General features: G+C 44.4%; 1 protein-coding gene across 25 annotated transcripts in view; it reads left to right on the top strand.

Annotated features, from left to right (window-relative positions):
• KBTBD11 (kelch repeat and BTB domain containing 11) overlaps nucleotides 1-18,206 on the top strand; it is a 55,718-nt gene extending 37,512 nt beyond the window's left edge. For 17 of the 25 annotated variants that reach the window (XM_064294953.1, XM_064294963.1, XM_064294952.1 and 14 more), the window contains 2 exons: nucleotides 2,233-2,323; nucleotides 11,257-18,206. In XM_064294953.1, coding sequence (XP_064151023.1) covers nucleotides 12,134-14,260 — 2,127 coding nt within the window. In that variant the 5' untranslated portion in view covers nucleotides 2,233-2,323; nucleotides 11,257-12,133 and the 3' untranslated portion in view covers nucleotides 14,261-18,206. Of the gene's footprint in view, nucleotides 1-2,232; nucleotides 2,324-2,981; nucleotides 3,077-11,256 lie in introns of all 25 variants that reach the window. The other 8 variants (XM_064294972.1, XM_064294974.1, XM_064294975.1 and 5 more) reach the window with 2 other exon arrangements.
• The last annotated feature ends 261 nt before the right edge of the window (nucleotides 18,207-18,467 follow it).

Here is an 18,467-nt window from a genome sequence, read left to right as displayed (position 1 = left end):
AATAGCTAAGAAGCCCAGGGTGAAGTTGTCTTCAGGTATGGCTCAATCCAGAGGTCTCTCCCTCCCTCTCTGCCTCGTGTTCTGTCTCTTGGATTTTCACTCTTTGTGCTGGCTTTCTTCTACTGAAGACAAGCTTTCTCCATGTGGTAGAAAAATGGTTCCCAACAGACTTTGCTTCTAGCTGTATGATCTATTAAGGCAAGGCCCTTTCTCCTTGAGCATCATTCTGTTGGTTGATGGTGGATCACCACTCCAGCAAGAAGGTTGGCCTGACCTAAGCCACATGCTTTCCTTGGACCAACCACTGTGGCCAGGAGGAGGGGGTACTATGCTTGGCTGGGACTAGAGAAAAGTCTAAAGTTGTGGCCACTGGGGTAGGGTACTATGGTTGGCAGCCCAACCAAATTACAGGGAATGTTTACTGAAGGTAGAGCTCTTCCTCAATGGAGCAGAACAGGGGCAGTCTCAGTGGGAAGATGCCCATTAGTGTATTATCATTTCAATTTTAGAGATGAGATCTCTGAAGCTTAAAATGATTAAGCTAAATGCCTAGGGTCTTGTAGCTAGAAAGTTACAGAGAAGATATTCAAACTTGAGCCTGATTGACACCAAAGGGAGTGTTTCTAAGAACATATTAGAGGCAGCCAATGTGACAAAACAATACGGGTAGTAATTATTTAGTGAGAAACTAGTTTGCTCTGTAAACCTTCATCTCAAGTACAATAAAAAAGTGAGAGATTTACCATTCTGAGCTTATTTAATCTTTATAAAAAGACTATGAGGGAGGATATAACATGTGATGAAACACTCAGAGATGTTAACTAATTTGTCCAAGGCCACATTGCAAATGATTTTTAACTTAGGAATGTCTAATTTTAAAGCCTCATCTTCTGCTTCTGAGAGTTACTGCTAGTAGTACCTTATTTTCACAAAGAATACTGGCGTTCCTGGAATATGGCCATGCCTGTTCATTTCACAGTAGGCAGCATGGTATAGAATTTTATCGTGGCTCAGTCATTTACGAAAGAAGAATCTTGGGCAAGTTTCTTAATCTCCAAGCACTGATTTTCTGAACTGTAAAATGGGGGAAATAATACCTGCCTTCCAAGGTTGTTGGGAGACGTGGCAACATGTCTAACATCCATAGAACAATTCCTGGCACCTAATTGAAAGCATATGTTTTATTCCTCCTGCCTTTTGCCTTTGCCTAGATATACACAGAAAAGAAGAACAAATAAGTGAGGAAAGTAGATTGATAAAGGGAGACAGGAATGAGATTTTTTAGAGACCTGTGGTTAAATTTGAAGGGTGAATAGGAGAACACTTGGTAGCCAGAGATGTAAATAATTTGAAAGATTTCCCAGGATTGGTAATGGCCTATATATTTAAAAAAATGTGGCTATAAAAGTCACACTCGTTCCTCATACTAAAAATTGAAAACAGAAATATTTAAAGAAGAAAATAAAAATTGTCCATTGTCCCAACCCCTGTCCTTATGCTGATGTTTCTCATTCTTCATGGAAACCCTGGCGGTGTAGTGGTTAAGTGCTACAGCTGCTAACCAAAAGGTCGGCAGTTCGAATCCACCAGGCGCTCCTTGGAAACTGTATGGGGCAGTTCTACTCTGTCCTATAGGGTCGCTATGAGTCGGAATTGACTTGACGGCAACGAGCTTTTGTGTGTGTGTGTTATTTTTTTAACTGGTCTGTACTTAAAAAAACCCACTACTTTTATGATTACAAAAGCCATATATATTTATTTCAGAAAGTAGGAAAACTCAGTATAGTTTTATAGAAGGTAAGATGCCCTATCTTAATCCATCATCCAGAGTTAACCTTTCTTTTTAAAAGGAATACATCATATTTGATATATGTGCACTACCTCATTTTGTGGAATATATCATATATTGAAGCCCTGATGGTGCACTGGTTATGAGCTTGGCTGGTAACCAAAAGATCAGCAGTTCAAATCCACCAGCCACTCCTTGGAAACCCTATGGGGCAGTTCTGCCCTGTCCTATATGGTCACTATGAGTTGGAATCAACTCGACGGCAATGGTTTTTTTTGGTACACCATATGTCACTGATAATATCTCAAGAATAATATTTTAAGAACTTGCTTTTATATGTTTTATTTGAATACTTTCAGAGTTGTTCTTTTCTTTTGTTTAAGTTTCCTGGCTAACGTTTATTCCTTCCTTCCCTCATCAAATGTTTATTGATTACCTTGCAGAGCCCATCTCTGTGCTGAGGATGGAGTGATTAAAGTAACCTTCCTTTTCATGAATCTCATATTCTAATGGAAGAGGGTGATACATACACGTGTAAGTAATGATACTATGTGGTGCTAAAGTAAGACATTGTATGCAAACGGAGACGCCAAGGTGACTCACACTGGGCAGGGGTGAGGAAGGTGATGTAGAGAAGGTAGCGTTGGACCTTGAGCTTGAAGATTGAGCAATAATTTCCTAGCTCAGAAAAGGACAAAGGTGGTTGTAGAGAGCAAGGCTCTGTAGAATTATAGGTACACATATGTGTGCACATGCATACATACATGCACACATACCAACACACATTGTTTATTATGGAGAGTGATGGGCAATCCCGTGTGCTCATGTAATAGGATAGAGATATAGGTTCTGGTAAAGTGGAGTGAGAGATGAAAATGCAGGGTAAGTTGGGATCAGATTGCTCAGCACCTTATTTACAAGCCTAAGGAGTTGGGGCTTTAAGAATATCTGTTACATAAAATCTTTTTTCGGGGGGGAATTCTCAATAATTTTATTTCTCCTAATTAAGCCCTGCCAGAAGATTCAACCTCCTATTAGTCCCCTAAATAACTTGCACAAAGGCACGTGGAGTACATGCTGCTACAGCCAGGCTGAGACTATTCCAGTACACTGTGTGCTTCCCCACTGTCGCCATCTGCCTTGTTCTCAGAACTGAGTAGCTTATCCAGATTGACTAAAACTCTGCTTGCAGGATCGCATAGGCACTAGACTGATAAATATGAATATTTGGTGGGCTTCAGTCACTGTGATGCGTGGAATAGCAGACGTCACCTCACGCACAATCAGGTACGAACAACAGAATGATGCAAAAGGCGTCGTGGCGTGGTGTTTAATAGCACGTGCATTGGAGCCAGGTTGCCTGGGTTCAGTTTCTGGCTCTGACACTTAGGAGCTGCATAATTTATTAGTTGTATCGTGTTGGTGAAATCATACAAGGTATTACTTCCTCTTCTGTAAAATGAACAACCATTCACAGGAGTCCCTGGGTGGCATGAACAGTTAAGCACTTGATTACTAGCCGAGAGATTGGCAGTTCCATTGCACCCAGAGGTGCCTCAGAAGACAAGTGTGGTGATCTGCTTCATAGAAGGTCACAGCCTTGAAAACCCTATGGAGCAGTTCTACTCTGCACACATGGGGCCGCCGCCATGAGTCGGAATCGACTCCACCGCAGTTAACGATAACAAGAACCTCATAGAATGGTTGTGAGGATTAAATATGTTAATATGATGTGAAGCGTATTAAAACAGTGTCTGGCAAAATAAACATTAACTGTCAATACTTTTATTGTTACTGTTGTGGATTCAAGTTGTATTACCGTTCCTTTTAGGCTTTTAAGAATGTTCTTCATTAAAAAAAAGAAAAAAATTATAGCTAGTGGAATAGAGGTGAACTTAATTAATGTCATTTAGTTATTCGTTTGATTACTTAACAAACTATGCCACTTATTAGACACCCTGTCCATTTCTAAACTGTACAGAATATATTGCTTTAAATTAGTTTTAATTTTCTTTTATTCATTTAGTATCTCATTTTTGAACTGTACTGTTGATATCTTGAAGACAGAGACTAAGAGCTTGTGACTTTTCATACCCTCCCAAGACTCAAGCAGTACCTTAATTTTAGCAGCTATACAGCATATATTTTTTAAATTTTTATTGTGCTTTAAGTGAAAGTTTACAAATCAAGTCAGTCACTCATACAAAAATTTATATACACCTTGCTATATACTCCTAATTGCTCTCCCCCTAATGAGACAGCACACTCCACCCTCTATTTCCGTGTCCACTCAGCCAGCTTCTGACCTCCCCTGCCCTCTCATCTCCCCTCCAGACAGGAGCTGCCCACATAGTCTCATGCGTCTGCTTGATCCAAGAAGCTCATTCTTCACCAGTATCATTTTCTATCCCATTGTCCAGTCCAATCCCTGTCTGAAGAGTTGGCTTTGGGAGTGTTTCCTGTCTTGGGCTAACAGAAGATCTGGAGACCATGACCACCAGGGTCCGTCTAGTCTCAGTCAGGCCATTAAGTCTGGTCTTTTTATGAGAATTGGGGGTCTGCATCCCACTGCTCTCCTGTTCCTGCAGGGGTTCTCTATACAGCATATTTAGTGAATCCATTATAAAATGAAAACATATTTCATGAATAATGCTCCTGACAGGCTTGCTTTGGACTATGTAATTCTGCATAAGTCGTTTTGATGGTAATCGTAAAACTCTATCCCATACTGTAAAGAGTATTGAGAAAATGTGTATTAAGGGTTGCAGCGAGGACTGTTAGCTTCACGGAACGTCTGCAGTCCATTTTCAGTCTCAGGCAGGCTTCCTTCCTCAGCTCACTCCAGGCCATCTCTTCCCACCCTTGGTCATGTGTGCTTAGAAGTTGTGAACTAATTTTAATTTGGGCCTAAAGAAAAAATAGCATTGGAAAGCAATATTTGTATCAACAGTGGAAATGAATCAACACATTTTTTCTTAAACAGAAATGACCCAGAGGTTCCCTGCAACTTTCTAAGAGTCTGTGATTTTTCTTATGTGTATGAGTTTTCTTTCTAATGAATCTCACAGTTTATTGGCTCTTTACTATATGAATGTCATCTTTCTGATGTGGTGGAAAGCACACAATGTACATGGCAGAGGCTCCTTCCTCAAGGAATCTGTCATCAAATTGGGAATGTGGTGGGGGAGTCTTGTATGAAAAAACCACTACAAGGCTGACGGTGGAATACATGGAATGAATGTCTTATAAACAACACGTATTACAGAAGATTAGATAAGGTTCCTAAGTCTATTAACAGTTTTTTTTTAAGCTTATTATTTGAGAGGAAGATTCTATTTTAGCAACTGGTGTTATTATAATAAAGCATGGTATTTAGTTTTAAATAAACTAATACCCATATTAAATACATAAATAAACTAATGCCTACATTCAGTACATAATTTCAGTTAGGAAACCATATACGATGTTTTATTTTTTTTATTGTGCTTCAGGTGATCGTTTAAAGAGGAAATTAGTTTCTCATTAAGCAATTAACACACAAATTGTTTTGTGATATTGGTTGCCAACCCTGTGATGTGTTAATATTCTCCCCTTCTCCACCTGGGCTCCCTGTTTCCATTTGTCCAGTTTTCCTGTCCCTTCCTGCCTTCTCATCTTTGCTTTTTGTGTTTAATTCATGTTAATAGTGAATTCAAATTAATAAGAAGAAACCTTTTAAAATTCTGTTTAGGTATTTATAAGGTCAGAAAGAAGTTTACATCATTGGGGGGAATGCTATGTTGAGTATATTTAAAGTTTGTTCTTATTAAATAATTTTCCAACAGTCAAGAGGAAAACCTGTTACTCCGCCCCCCCCCCCACCCGCAGTTCCTTACAGTTAGCACACCGTGCTGAGATTCTGTTTGCTGTCTGACTGTGACAGACTTCTAAGTGGTGCTCAGGGAAATGCTTAGTGATAATCACTCAGGAAGTAAACCCTTCCAGTGTCTCCGTCAGGTCCGGAGTCTCAGTTATTGCGCAATAACGAGGATGGGCCCTCTGTGAAGAATTCTTGGTCGAGCCTCTCAGTGGAGAATTCTGATGCTGGAGCCAACCACAAGATGGGGAAAAAAATCCCTTTGGAAATCCTGAACTTCTAATCCAGAGAAATTCGAAACTAACAGTCTTAGCAGAGTTGCTGAGGTCTGGGGGGAAAAAATGTTGAATTTCTTTACCACTGTGTGAAAACAAATAGGGTCCCCCTGCTTAATTTCCCAATTGCCCTTGTGAAATCTCCTGATACCACACATCTATGCAAGGTGGTGGGAGAGCCATAGAACCAGGTCAGATAGTTCTCATGTGTGAAACCATCTTTCAGAAATGCTGCCTCCTCAGAGCCCTGGACATCATACATGAAGAAAGCAAGAGGTCATTGAAAAGACAAGAAAGAAAGAAAAGACCAAGATGGATGTCGGAGGAGACTCTGAAACTTGCTTTTGAACTTCGAGCAGCTAAAGCAAAAGGAAGAATTGATGAAGTAAAAGAACTGAACAGAAGATTTCAAAGGGCAGCTCGAGAAGACAAAGTAAAGTATTATAATGACATGTGCAAAGAGCCGGAAATGGAAAACCAAAACGGAAGAACACGCTCAGTGTTTCTCAAGCTGAAAGAACTGAAGAAAGATTTCAAGCCTCGAGTTGCAATAGTGAAGGATTCCATGGGAAAATATTAAATGACGCAGGAAGCATCAAAAGAAGATGGAAGGAATACACAGAGTCATTATACCAAAAGAATTAGTCGATACTCAAGCATTTCAAGAGGTGGCATATGATCAGGAACCGATGGTACTGAAGGAAGAAGTCCAAGCTGCTCTGAAGGCATTGGCGGAAAACAAGGCTCCAGGAATTGATGGAATATCAATTGAGGTGTTTCAACAGACCGATGCAGCGCTGGAGGTGCTCACTTGTCTATGCCAAGAAATACGCAAGACAGCTTCTTGGCCAACTGACTGGAAGAGATCCATATTTGTGCTTATCCCCAAGAAAGGGGATCCAACCGAATGTGGAAATTATAGAATATCATTAATATCACACGCGAGCAAAATTCTGCTGAAGATCATTCAAAAACAGCTGCAGCAGTATATTGACAGGAAACTGCCAGAAATTCAGGCTGGTTTCAGAAGAGGCTGTGGAACCAGGGATATCATTGCTGATGTCAGGTGGATCCTGACTGAAAGCAGGGAATACCAGAAGGATGCTTACCTGTGTTTTATTGACTATGCAAAGACATTCGACTGTGTGGATCGTAACAAATTACGGATAACATTGTGAAGAATGGGAATTCCAGAACACTTAATTGTGCTCATGAGGAACCTTTACATAGATCAAGAGGCAGTTGTTTGGACAGAACGAGGGGATACTGCATGGTTTGAAGTCAAGAAAGGTGTGCGCCAGGGCTGTATTCTTTCACCATACCTATTCAGTCTGTATGCTGAGCAAATAATCCGAGAAGCTGGACTATATGAAGAAGAATGGGGCATCAGGATTGGAGGAAGACTCATTAACAACCTGCGTTATGCAGATGACACAACCTTGCTTTGGTGAAAGTGAAGAGGACTTGAAGGACTTACTAATGAAAATCAAAGACCACAGCCTTCAGAATGGGTTGCACCTCAACATAAAGAAAACAAAAATCCTCACAACTGGACCAATGAGCAACATCATGGTAAATGGAGAAAAGATTGAAGTTGTCAAGGATTTCATTTTACTTGGATCCACAATCAATAGCCATGGAAGCAGGAGTCAAGAAATCAAAAGACGCATTGCACTGGGCAAATCCGCCAGCAAGGACCTCTTTAAGGTGTTGAAGAGCAAAGGTGTCAGCTTGAAGACTAAGGTGCGCCTGCCCCAAGCCATGGTATTTTCAATTGCATCATATGCATTTGAAAGCTGGACAATGAATAAGGAAGACCAAAGAAGAATTGATGCCTTTGAATTGTGGTGTTGGCGAAGAATATTGAATATACCATGGACTGCCAAAAGAACAAACGAATCTGTCTTGGAAGAAGTAAAACCAGAATGCTCCTTAGAGGCAAGGATGGCGAGACTGCGTCTTACCTACTTTGGACATGTTGTCAGGAGGGATCAGTCTCTGGAGAAGGACATCATCCTTGGCAAAGTATAGGGTCAGCGGAAAAGAGGAAGACCCTCAACGAGGTGGATTGACACAGTGGCTGCAACAGTGAGCTCAAGCATAACAACGGTTATAAGGATGGCGCAGGACCAGGCAGTGTTTCATTCTGTTGTGTATAGGGTCGTTATGAGTCGGCACCAACTCGACGGCACCTAACAACAACAACAACAGAGCCCTGGTGGCGCAGTGGTTAAGAGCTCAGCTGCTAACCAAAAGGTTGGCAGTTCAAATCCACCAGCCATTCCTTGGAAACCCTGTGGGGCAGTTCTGCTCAGTCCTGTAGGGTTGCTATCAGTTGAACTGACTCAATGGTAGCTAACAATAACAGTTAGGTTCAATGTGGAGCCCTGGTTCAGCGCTTGGCTGCTAACTGAAAGCTCGGTAGTTTGAACCCACTGGCCACTCAGGGAAAAAGATGTGGCAGCCTGCTTCCATAAAGATTTACACCCTTGGAAATCCTGTGGGGCAGTTCTACTCCATCCTGTGGGGTCACTATGAGTCGGAATCGACTCCAGGGCAGCGGGTTTGGTTTGGTTTTTGGTAGCTCAGTAGTGGCAGGACTGCTCATGTGGCTTCTCAGGACTCGAAATTGAGCATCACTGCTGTTTTGACATCCTAGTCACGGGTGATCTTCTAACTCATCTCATAAAATGCATGGGTCCAGTAGCAATTTTGCTGAATATATATGGTAAACAGATACCCGTTGCCTTAGATTTCTTGATGTTTATATAGCTGATTGTCTTGGTTGAGTAATTGCTAAGAGACTTTCATAGTTTGATCACTGCGAGATTGGTAGAGCTGTCCTGTGCTATTTCATGGCCTCAGACTATATCCCTGACTCCGCCAGCTAACTGTAATACACGCCCAGGGGCACCTGGGGACAGAGGTGGGAAAATGTGGGTGCAAACCGCAAAATCATCATGGCTACCAGAAGTGTACCTCAAAAGGACACAATTTAATAATAATAATCTTTTCGTGGGGGAGGTAAAATTAATAGAGTTATTAAGAAATCTAGAATCATGATTTTTAGAGATACTTGTATTCTTTCTTGGGGTTAGTGGGAACAAGAACCAATTCTCTCTCTTGCAGTTGACTAAACGGCATCCTTATTATGAAGGCAGAAATCACTACCGCTCACATCAGCCCCTGGTTGGCTTATGTTTTATCACTGAGATGTATCTTTTGCTTCATTGTAGCTGTTACAAAATACATACTTATCAGCTTGATTCTTTTAGCTTCAACTTGATTCTGTAGGTGTCTTAAAGAACAGAGGTCCAGATCTAGCTTTTAAATTTGCTCTATTCCATGCCTTTTCTTTCAAATCTTTAATGGTTTACATAAACATAAACATAGCTCTTGGAATTTAGGCTTTTGCACATTCTAATCAGAGTTAAGCCAGACAAAGACCTAGAAAGTTTTTTTTTTTTTTGCAGGCCAAAGAAAAAAATTGTTATGTTACTTTCCAGTAACATTTTATAGAAGAAACATGAAAAGAATGAGCTAAGCAAGAGAGCCAGTTCTCTTATTTTATTTCAGACCTTAAGGGGTGTGTGTGTGTATATAGTGAAATATGTCTCAATTTTTATCTGACTTTCCCTTGGATGACTCAGCCCATTAGAAAAGCACCTCTGAAACCCTTGGGGGAAAATTCTAATGAACCTATAACATTTTTAAAGGTTTTATACTTTGTCATTACATTCTCATCACCGTGGGCCCGCGTTCATTTCCATTTCCCCGAATATAGCTCCAGAGAAAGCAGGACATCACCATGAGGGTGGTGTGCAGCTGAGTAAACATTCAAGAGCATTGTGTTCTGCTGAGTATTGTCTGTGACCTACACACCCCATAGATCAGAGTTTCAGGTTACTCTCAAAATTGTCTCAACATTGCATTTCCCGTGCATCCTGGGATAGGGCCTTGCACATAGTGAACATGCCAAAAAAAAAAAAAAAATATATATATATATATGTAGTTTGAAAATCTCCAACAGAGGATTGAATGTCTTGAATTCCCAACTCTAAAACACCTTTATTTCTGAGAATAGTGGGAAAGCTTTTTCAGTGATGCTAGCAAGAAGGACAGGACAAGCAGATAGATAATGCTTCACCCTGAGCATTTAGACAGCAGGTAACGGTATCACGTGTAAGATCAGAAGAGTGAAGTTGAGAGAAGGACAGTTAAGTATCATTTTGTCTGTTTCATCTGAGATGTGAACACTTCCTTCTATACAGCAGTGACAAGGCTGAGTTGTATTTTATGTTTTCCTTTTCCACCTTCTCTTCTTTAGAAAGCTGAAATGCAATTTGGCTTTCGCCTTGTGTTGACTTGAGCCCTGGTGGCACAGTGGTTAAAGGCTGGCTGCTAACCAAAATGGCAGTTCGAGTCCAGCAGGTTCTCCCTGGAAACCCTATGGGGTGGCTGTTCTCTTTCCTATGGGGTCGCTGTGAGTTGGAATCGACTCAACAGCAACAGGTTTCGTGTTGACTCAGAAGACTTCTAAGTCCCTTCTCAGTGGATTAGGGAGTCTCAGTGGACATTTTGCCAATTTAGGAAATACTTTATAATTCATCTGCAGATGCCCACATCTGTCATCTAAGTACTTCAGCCTTTTTGCTTCTGCTTTTCTTTTGCTGCATTTGAGCTATTTGGAGAATTGCTTCTCTGCGGTTTATCAGAGATGTAATTCCAGGAATGACTAGTTCAAAACTGGAGTTGGAGCCCCAGGGATCCTTTATATACTCTTGGAGGAAGGCAACTCCAGAGAAGTACCTTCAGCACCTGTCTCCAAGTATTTGTTGCACAGTAACTGAATTTAAAAAAATTGGCTGAAAAAGACTAAGGGAAAACTGTCACATGTTAATAAAACATAGCCTAGCCGTTTTTTTTTTTTTTTCTCCACTAAAAGGAGTTCTTAATTTAATCTATATATCTTATTTGGTTGAAAAATATGAAATTGGTGATGTTTGGTTGCTTTTAACCTAGCAATGTCATGTGGCCCAACTTAATATATTTAAGACCTTCCTCTTTGGTAATGCCTGTTGCCTGAGTTGTGTTCTCCGCGTCCATCCAAATCCTGGGAGGAGTGTGGAGAGGTCATGGCTTATGTTCCTATAAGATTCCGTACGTCCTGGTCATCACAATATGCAGAGGGGAAACATCACCATCTCCTGCTACCAGATCTGAATCCTATAACCTGAAAGTCGGGGAGGGAAGTATGACAGACTCCACTGACACAAAACAATCTTACTGAAAAATGTGAATTCAAACATTCTCTCTTTTTTTCCCCCTGTAAACAGGAACAAGAAGAGTATGGTGAAATGATATGGAAACACCTGATATCCCAACAGAGGAAGCTGCAAAGGAAGGCTCATGATTGATAAATGGGGAAGGCCGTTCAAACAGTTACCATAATTGTTTTTTCTAACACCCACATGGCACGTGAATTGTGGATTGCTGCGTCTCTGCCCAGGTGATAAGTGTGGGCTGCAGATACCAGGACACAAAGATTCTCCAGCTGACCTTCCGTAAACCATAATCACAAATGGGAGTCACAAATGAGAGCTCACTGGGGTGACTCAACAAAAAACGGAGATAAAAATCAAGATCCTAAGGTTTCGGCTACAGCCTGTCTCAGATTTGCTGGCTCTGTGGGCAGCAGCAATGCGGTGGAAATGAAGAGTGAACGAAATGTAAAGTCATAATGTGGGTAAACACTGGCTCACAGAACGGGCATGCCCTGATTTGTTAGCTGTACCTTGATAACTCAGTTTAGCGGAGGAAGGAACCATAAATGACATACCCGCTGTAGCTCCAGGACTTTCCTGTATATTTAATTAAACCAATACCACCTGGGCAATGAGGCTAATTCTTGAAGACTCTTAGCAGATAGCCATATAACGTTAAAGTTTATGACGGTTCAAAAGTTCAGCAGAGTGAGCTAGAGTTTGACACACCCCTCTTCACAGGAAAGGAGTGTGGAAGGACAAAAGGGAATCTGCCTGTGAGCAAAAAAAAAAAAAAAAGTGTGGAAACAAGTGAAATCTGATCACGTGCCAGGAAAAAACTGTGTGAGGCAAGAAACCCTGAGTAACGATTAACCTTGCCCAGCCCGAGTCCGGTCGATATGTACAGCTGCTGAAAGGGAAGTGGGTGTGGGGGCAGCCGTTCTGCACCATGGAGAACTCAGTGGCTTCCTGCGTCCTGTACCCAGGTGACGACACAGTCAGTGGGTCAAAGCCCGGGGGCGCCTTTGCTAATGGAGTGTGCAGAGAGGCTGGGGGCCAGGCGGACGCTCTCGCGGTCTGTGGAGAGGGTCGCCTCCAGCAGCCGGACACGGACGAGGAGGACCAGGGCACGGGTATCAACGGGAGAGAAGGCACCGAGTCGCTGGTGCAAACACCCTGCAGTTTCAGCTCTTCCCTGTGTTTCAGCTCCGGGGAGGACTCTCCACCGCAGTCTTGTGCAACCGCGTCTTCGGCGGCGGAGGGCGCAGCGGCCTCGCCGCCTTCCGCCCTCAGAGGAAGCCGGGTGGTGAAGAGCCAGTGGGAAATCTGCAGCGCTGGTGCCACGTCCGAAGAGCCGGCGCCGGAGGAGGCGGCGCCCCGGGAGCGCCCCGCGCCCCAGCCTGCGCCGGCCGCTGACGCTGTCCGGGCTGGAGAGCGGCCCCGGGGAGCGGAGGGCGGCGGCCCCCCCGGTCCCCGGGCTGCGGGCCCCCCCAGCAGTGCGCCGCCCGCCGAGGAGCCCGACCTGCTGATCGAGGTGGCCGGCCGCCGCATCCGGGCGCACAAAGCCGTGCTGGCCGCCAAGAGCGACTACTTCAGGGCGCGCTCGTCGCGGGAGATCCTGCGCATCAAGGGCGTGAGCTACGCGGCGCTGCGGCGGCTGGTGGACTACCTGTACAGCGGGCGCATGGGCGACGTGCGCCCGGACAACGTCGCCGAGGTGGTGGCCGGCGCGCGCTTCCTGCAGATGCCCTGCGCCGTGCAGTGCGCCATGGACGCCGTGCGGACGCAGATCACCCTGGCCAACTGCTACCAGGTGCTGAGCCTGGCCAAGCAGCAGCGGCTCGGCGAGCTCCGGGAGGCCGCCTACCGCTTCATGAGCGACCACTACCTCGAGGTGCTGCGCGAGCCGGCCGTCTACGGCCGCCTGACCGGCGCCGAGAGGGACCTCATCCTGCAGCGCCGGCTGCAGGGCGGCCGCGGCTGCCTCCTGGCGGCCGAGATCAACGACGTCTTCGAGCGCGTGGGCAGCCGGCCGCAGAGCCGCGAGAGCAGCCGGCCGCAGAGCCCCTCGGCCGCCGCCTCCGCGCAGTCCCCCGGGGAGCAGCCGCCCAGGTCGCCGCCGCCGGCCCGCGCGCCCTCGGAGGACGAGGACGGCCACAGCGACTCGGTCATCTACTACTACCAGGAGGCTGACCGCCAGTGGCGCGTCCTGACCCGGCTGCCCGAGGGCGCCAACGCCAAGGGCTGCGCCATGTGCGTGCTCTACAACTACCTCTTCCTGGCGGGGGGCATCCTGCAGGGGGGGCCCGAGGGGCGCGCCCGCCTTTCCGACAAGGTCTTCTGCTACAACCCGGTCACGGACAGCTGGAGCACCGTGCGACCCCTGGGCCAGGCGCGCTCGCAGCTCAAGTTGCTGGCCCTGGACGGCTACCTGTACGCCGTGGGCGGCGAGTGCCTCTTCAGCGTAGAGCGCTACGACCCGCGCGCCGACCGCTGGAGCCCCGTGGCCCCGCTGCCCAAGGGCGCCTTCGCCGTGGCCCACGAAGCTACCACCTGCAACGGAGAGATTTACGTGTCCGGGGGGTCGCTCTTCTACCGCCTGCTCAAGTACGACCCCCGGCGCGACGAGTGGCAGGAGTGCCCTTGCAGTAGCAGCCGCAAGCGCTCGGCCGACATGGTGGCCCTCAAGGGCTTCATCTATCGCTTCGACCTTTGCGGGGGCCGCGGCGACCCCCAGGCGGTGGCCGGTACGAGCGGAGGGGTCAACGTCTTTCGCTACCACTGTCTGGCCAAGCAGTGGAGTCAGTGTGCCTCGAATCTGCGGCCCCCGGGCGGACTCTCAGGCCTGCAGCCCTTCCGCTGCGCGGCCCTAGACGGCACCATCTACTGTGTGAACCGTGCGGGCACCTGGCGCTTCGCCCTCTCCCAGGATGGGGAGCCTGGAGAGGACGGGGGCCAGAGGGGCAACTTCGAGCCCGAGTTGCTCCAAGCGCCCTTCGATGCCCGAGGTGTGCTTTTCCCGTTTGTGCTCACCTTGCCGGAAAAGCCGGAGAAAGGGGAGCAGGGGACCGTGTAGGGAGGGCCCAGGTCCACTAGGTATCTCCCTAGGGCAGCTCTGCGGTGAAGGAAACCACCCACATGCGCTGAGATTCCAAAATGGGAGGGGAGGGTGAAGTGGAGAATAGAGAGTTGTGGGGTGGGCCGTTGGAGATGCTGGATCATTTAAACGCCTTGAATTTAGAGGTCGGCTACCCTATTCTGCAGTCCCCTTTGCTTCACTTTGCTTAATGGGATCAGTGGTAAGATGTAGGATGTGTCCAAAATTAGGTAACCTTCTAAACAAGATACAGGATACCCAACGGAGAAGGCAATGGAATCAAAAGATAAAGCTCCAGCTTCAGGGTCGGTGCTTGAGGTCAGGGTGTACCCAGGGTGTACTCAGGCTCCTGAGTGGCATTGTGGGTGAGTAGGCTTGGATCTTGAAGAGTGCTGTTGCTTACCACGTGATTAGAATGCCTGGCAGGAACCTGGGGGTTATGGAAACAGGACTGTAAAGTGGGCCAGCCTGAACTATTAGTAGAACCACTGAAAGAAGGTCACGCTCTTTTTTTGTCTTGAGGTTTAAAACGATAACTGATAAGTAAAGTTCTTCAAACCTATTTAACAGGCAAAAAGTTCATGGCACTAATTTTTAAGTTTTGGCTGGCTCAATTCCAAAAAGAACAATGTAATAAGAATGAAAGGTAGAATCTGTAATTTCCAGTATGGTTTATTGTCCTGTAAGCATTGGGACTATTTCCTTTACAGAAACGATGTCATAGTTGCAGGCACGCGTGCGCGTGGACACACAGACACGCAGACACACATGGCACGCGTGCGCGTGGACACACAGACACGCAGACACCCACAGAGAACAGTTTCATCTCACTCTTTAACTGAGATTAATATTTTCGGTTAAAGAGATGTTAATGATACAGTGGAGATTTACAGTTATTTAGATTTTAAGTCTGGTGACTGAATGTTAAGAGACAAACATATCTGGAGTAGGAAAATCTGACAAAGGTGATCTGTTTATTTTAAAAGGAACTTTTGAGAGCCTATGCTCAACTATTTTCGTATTTTATAACAGGCTGAGATATTCCTCAAAACTAAAAAGAATAGGTAAAATCGTGCGTTTTTGACAGTTCTAAAAATAACCTTGCAGCAAACCTCTCCTCCCATTTTGAACCCACCACTTACAGCCTTTTAAGTAGGTGTTATGTAATTCTGATGAGGGAAATTAACTTTTATAAGCGTCATTCTATGAAAATGTGGCAGAGTGACAACGGCCATATTAATATAAGGGGAAATAACGTATTTTTAATGTGATTAGTAAGCAAACTGCATTAACCTAATTATGAATTCCAAAATACCCTAATAAAATTGCCATGCAACTCACTACTTTGCTAGAGCGCCAGGATGAAAGACAAGTCAATTGATGGCTCCTTATTTGTCATAGTAGTTCACGTTTCAAGTATCTACTGAGGGGACTCACTGTTTATGAAGAGTTTAAAGATAAATAGATGTTGACAAACAGGCAAGCTGATTGGATCCTGAATCCAGTACATTTTCTTATTACATTAGGAAATGTAGGCATTTAAACAATCACACCGACCTTATGCTAACCTGCTAGTTAACCCAGTGATTGGAGTTGTCATCTCTGTAGAAATCAGCGGGTCACCTGGATTATGCTTTCTAGAGCATCTGTGGTTATGAAAGTTACCGGTTAAGTATACTTAGAAATGATCCGCTTCAGTCTTATGCATGTCCCAAAGGAATGGAATTTATGACTTCCGTTGGAGTATATCCTGGATGCATGTATGCTTGCTAATGGTCACTCAACTGAGAGGACGTCTTGGCAACTTGGCTAATCATTTTAGGAAAGAAAAACAGACATCCTCTTGCCTGACTTCACTGGCCTTTCCTAAGGGTGTACTGGAGAAATTATACTCGAAAAAAACACAGAACAAAGGAAACAAATCGTACTCTTTTAAAGAAATGTACATTTCATATTGGAGTACATTTTTCTCTAGAATTTTATTGTTTATGCCGAAATTTTGATATGAAGTGGAACCAGATTAGTCTTTTCATGCTTTAAATATCAAATTCATAAAATACTATCACTGTGATTTTACTTAAGAAATTGTCATATTGTAACAGGAAAAAGTATGATTTTTACTATTGATAATATTAAAACTTGGCTTCTAAAGTAAAATCACTCACATAAGAGGATATTAGAAGTGTGCTGTAGCTGTCGGATGTGGACGGCCACACAGTAACATCCCCAGCTGGAGTTTTTGAATGTTTATTTTATCATTTCATTCAATAAAGGAATTTCTGTACTAGACATTGCATCACTTCCTGTGGGAACTGGCAGCAGAGTCCCAGGGTTTTCCTATTATCTTCTCAAAACAAACTACACCAGGAAACCTAAAGGATATTCGAAAGGATTTAGCAGCAGTCACTAATGGATGTCTAGCCAACCAATTTTGAAAAAGTATAGAATGTTATATATCATGGGAATCCCCAAATAATAATTTTACATTAAGGCAAATGCCAGAGGACCTGACATGCCGTGAGGACCAGTTCACTTTGTTTTTCTGGGCCAGCGAAGGAGTCCCCGGGTGGCGCAAATAGTTATGAACTCGGTTACTAGCTGAAAAGTTGCTTATAACTCATCCAGAGGCACCCCAGAAGACAGGCCTGGAGATCAGCTTCCCAAGGTCACAGCCCTGAAAACTCTGGGGAGCGTAGTTCTACTCTGCACGTACGGGGTTGCCGTGAATCGGAAGCTATTGGACAGCAGCTACCAACACCACCGCCCTGGAGCGTGGAGCCGTGAGGGTGTACACCAATCAGATGAACTGAAAAGCCACCCTCTCCAAGATCTTAGGTTGGAGGACTGCTGGGTGGTTGTCGAGACTTAGCCTCTAGAGGTCTGTTGCTGTGAGTGGGATCCCCCATATACAATGTGGTGTTCTAATTCTGTATCCAGCGCTGTTTTGCGCAACAGTTGCTGCAGAAATATTCCTGATCATCAGTCAGCTAAGAGTTAAAAAATGAGTCTAACTCATTTATGACATTCATCCAAAATTCTCATAAAATTAAGTAACCCAGGCCCACTGAGGACATTTCCAAACACTTGAAAGAGCAGTTGTATTTTGAGGGGAAAGCGTGGTATGCAGGAAAGCTTGATCTTTCGTTAGTGGGCAGTGATGACTTTTGTGTTGTTAAGCAGGGTTCCTTTGGGACTCAAGGGAACTAGCTGAAGACTTCATTTCCTCTGTTCTTACTCTGTCTTGAGACCCCCACTCCCATCCCTTAGGACTGACTCTTGGCGGCTTTGTGGAGCTTGGGTTTGGAATTTAATGATTTGTTTTCTGTGTCTCTGGTGACACCTACTTCTTGTCCTTTAAGAAAATGAATGCCCTGGAAACTCTTTTGTTAGTTAAAACTCTTCCCTGCATCAGTTTTGCTGCAAATACTTCAGTAGTATTAATTGAATCCTCTGCTCCAATTCTGTTAATTTCTAGCGTCAGTTTAGCAGTTCCAGCAGCAGTGATTTATTCTGTGGGTCTCTTATGTAACTTCCTGGAACAGATGTTAAAATTGGATGCTTTCTGAGGTCCTTTTGCCTTTTCGTAAAGCTGAGGTAGATTCAGGGCATACTCTGTTTAGTATCCCAGGAGGGTCATGTACACAAAAGTGCTCTTTTGTGCTGTCTTATTTTAGATGCTTTTTGAATTTACGAAAAGTTTTATTTTTGGATTAAAATCAATTTTCTCATTCCTGTACAATATCACTGATCATGAGGAGAAAACGATACGAGCTAAAAATGGAAATGTACAAACATTTTAGTTGCATCCGAGTTTATGTCAGTAGCCGTCTCCTTATTTACACGTTTTCCCGTGTCCAGGAAAAGCCTGGACTGTGTGACATTCAAGTAGCTTGCGCTTTGTGCAGGCTTCACAAATTGATTTAAACTGAATTGCAAAAAAAAAGTGCTAGATGTGTTCTAATGTGAGGATAAATCTACTTCAAAGCATTTAAAAACTCTGAGTAGTACTCGAATGTTTCCATATGTTAAAGACAGTGTATACTTGCTTAAGGCACAGTTCAGGTCAGCTCTTAATGTGTAGTTAATGTATTTATTAACACTTCAGTTCTATAATCCTAGGCATAAATAAATACTGTAAAACCTTCTATGTATGTCAACTTATGCTGATGAAATAAATATGTGCAAA

The sequence above is a fragment of the Loxodonta africana genome, chromosome 12 (genome assembly GCF_030014295.1).
Source record: "Loxodonta africana isolate mLoxAfr1 chromosome 12, mLoxAfr1.hap2, whole genome shotgun sequence".
NCBI lineage: Eukaryota > Metazoa > Chordata > Mammalia > Proboscidea > Elephantidae > Loxodonta > Loxodonta africana.
The sequence above is the reverse complement of the archived record's forward strand: the minus strand, read 5'-3'. Positions and strand labels throughout refer to the sequence as shown.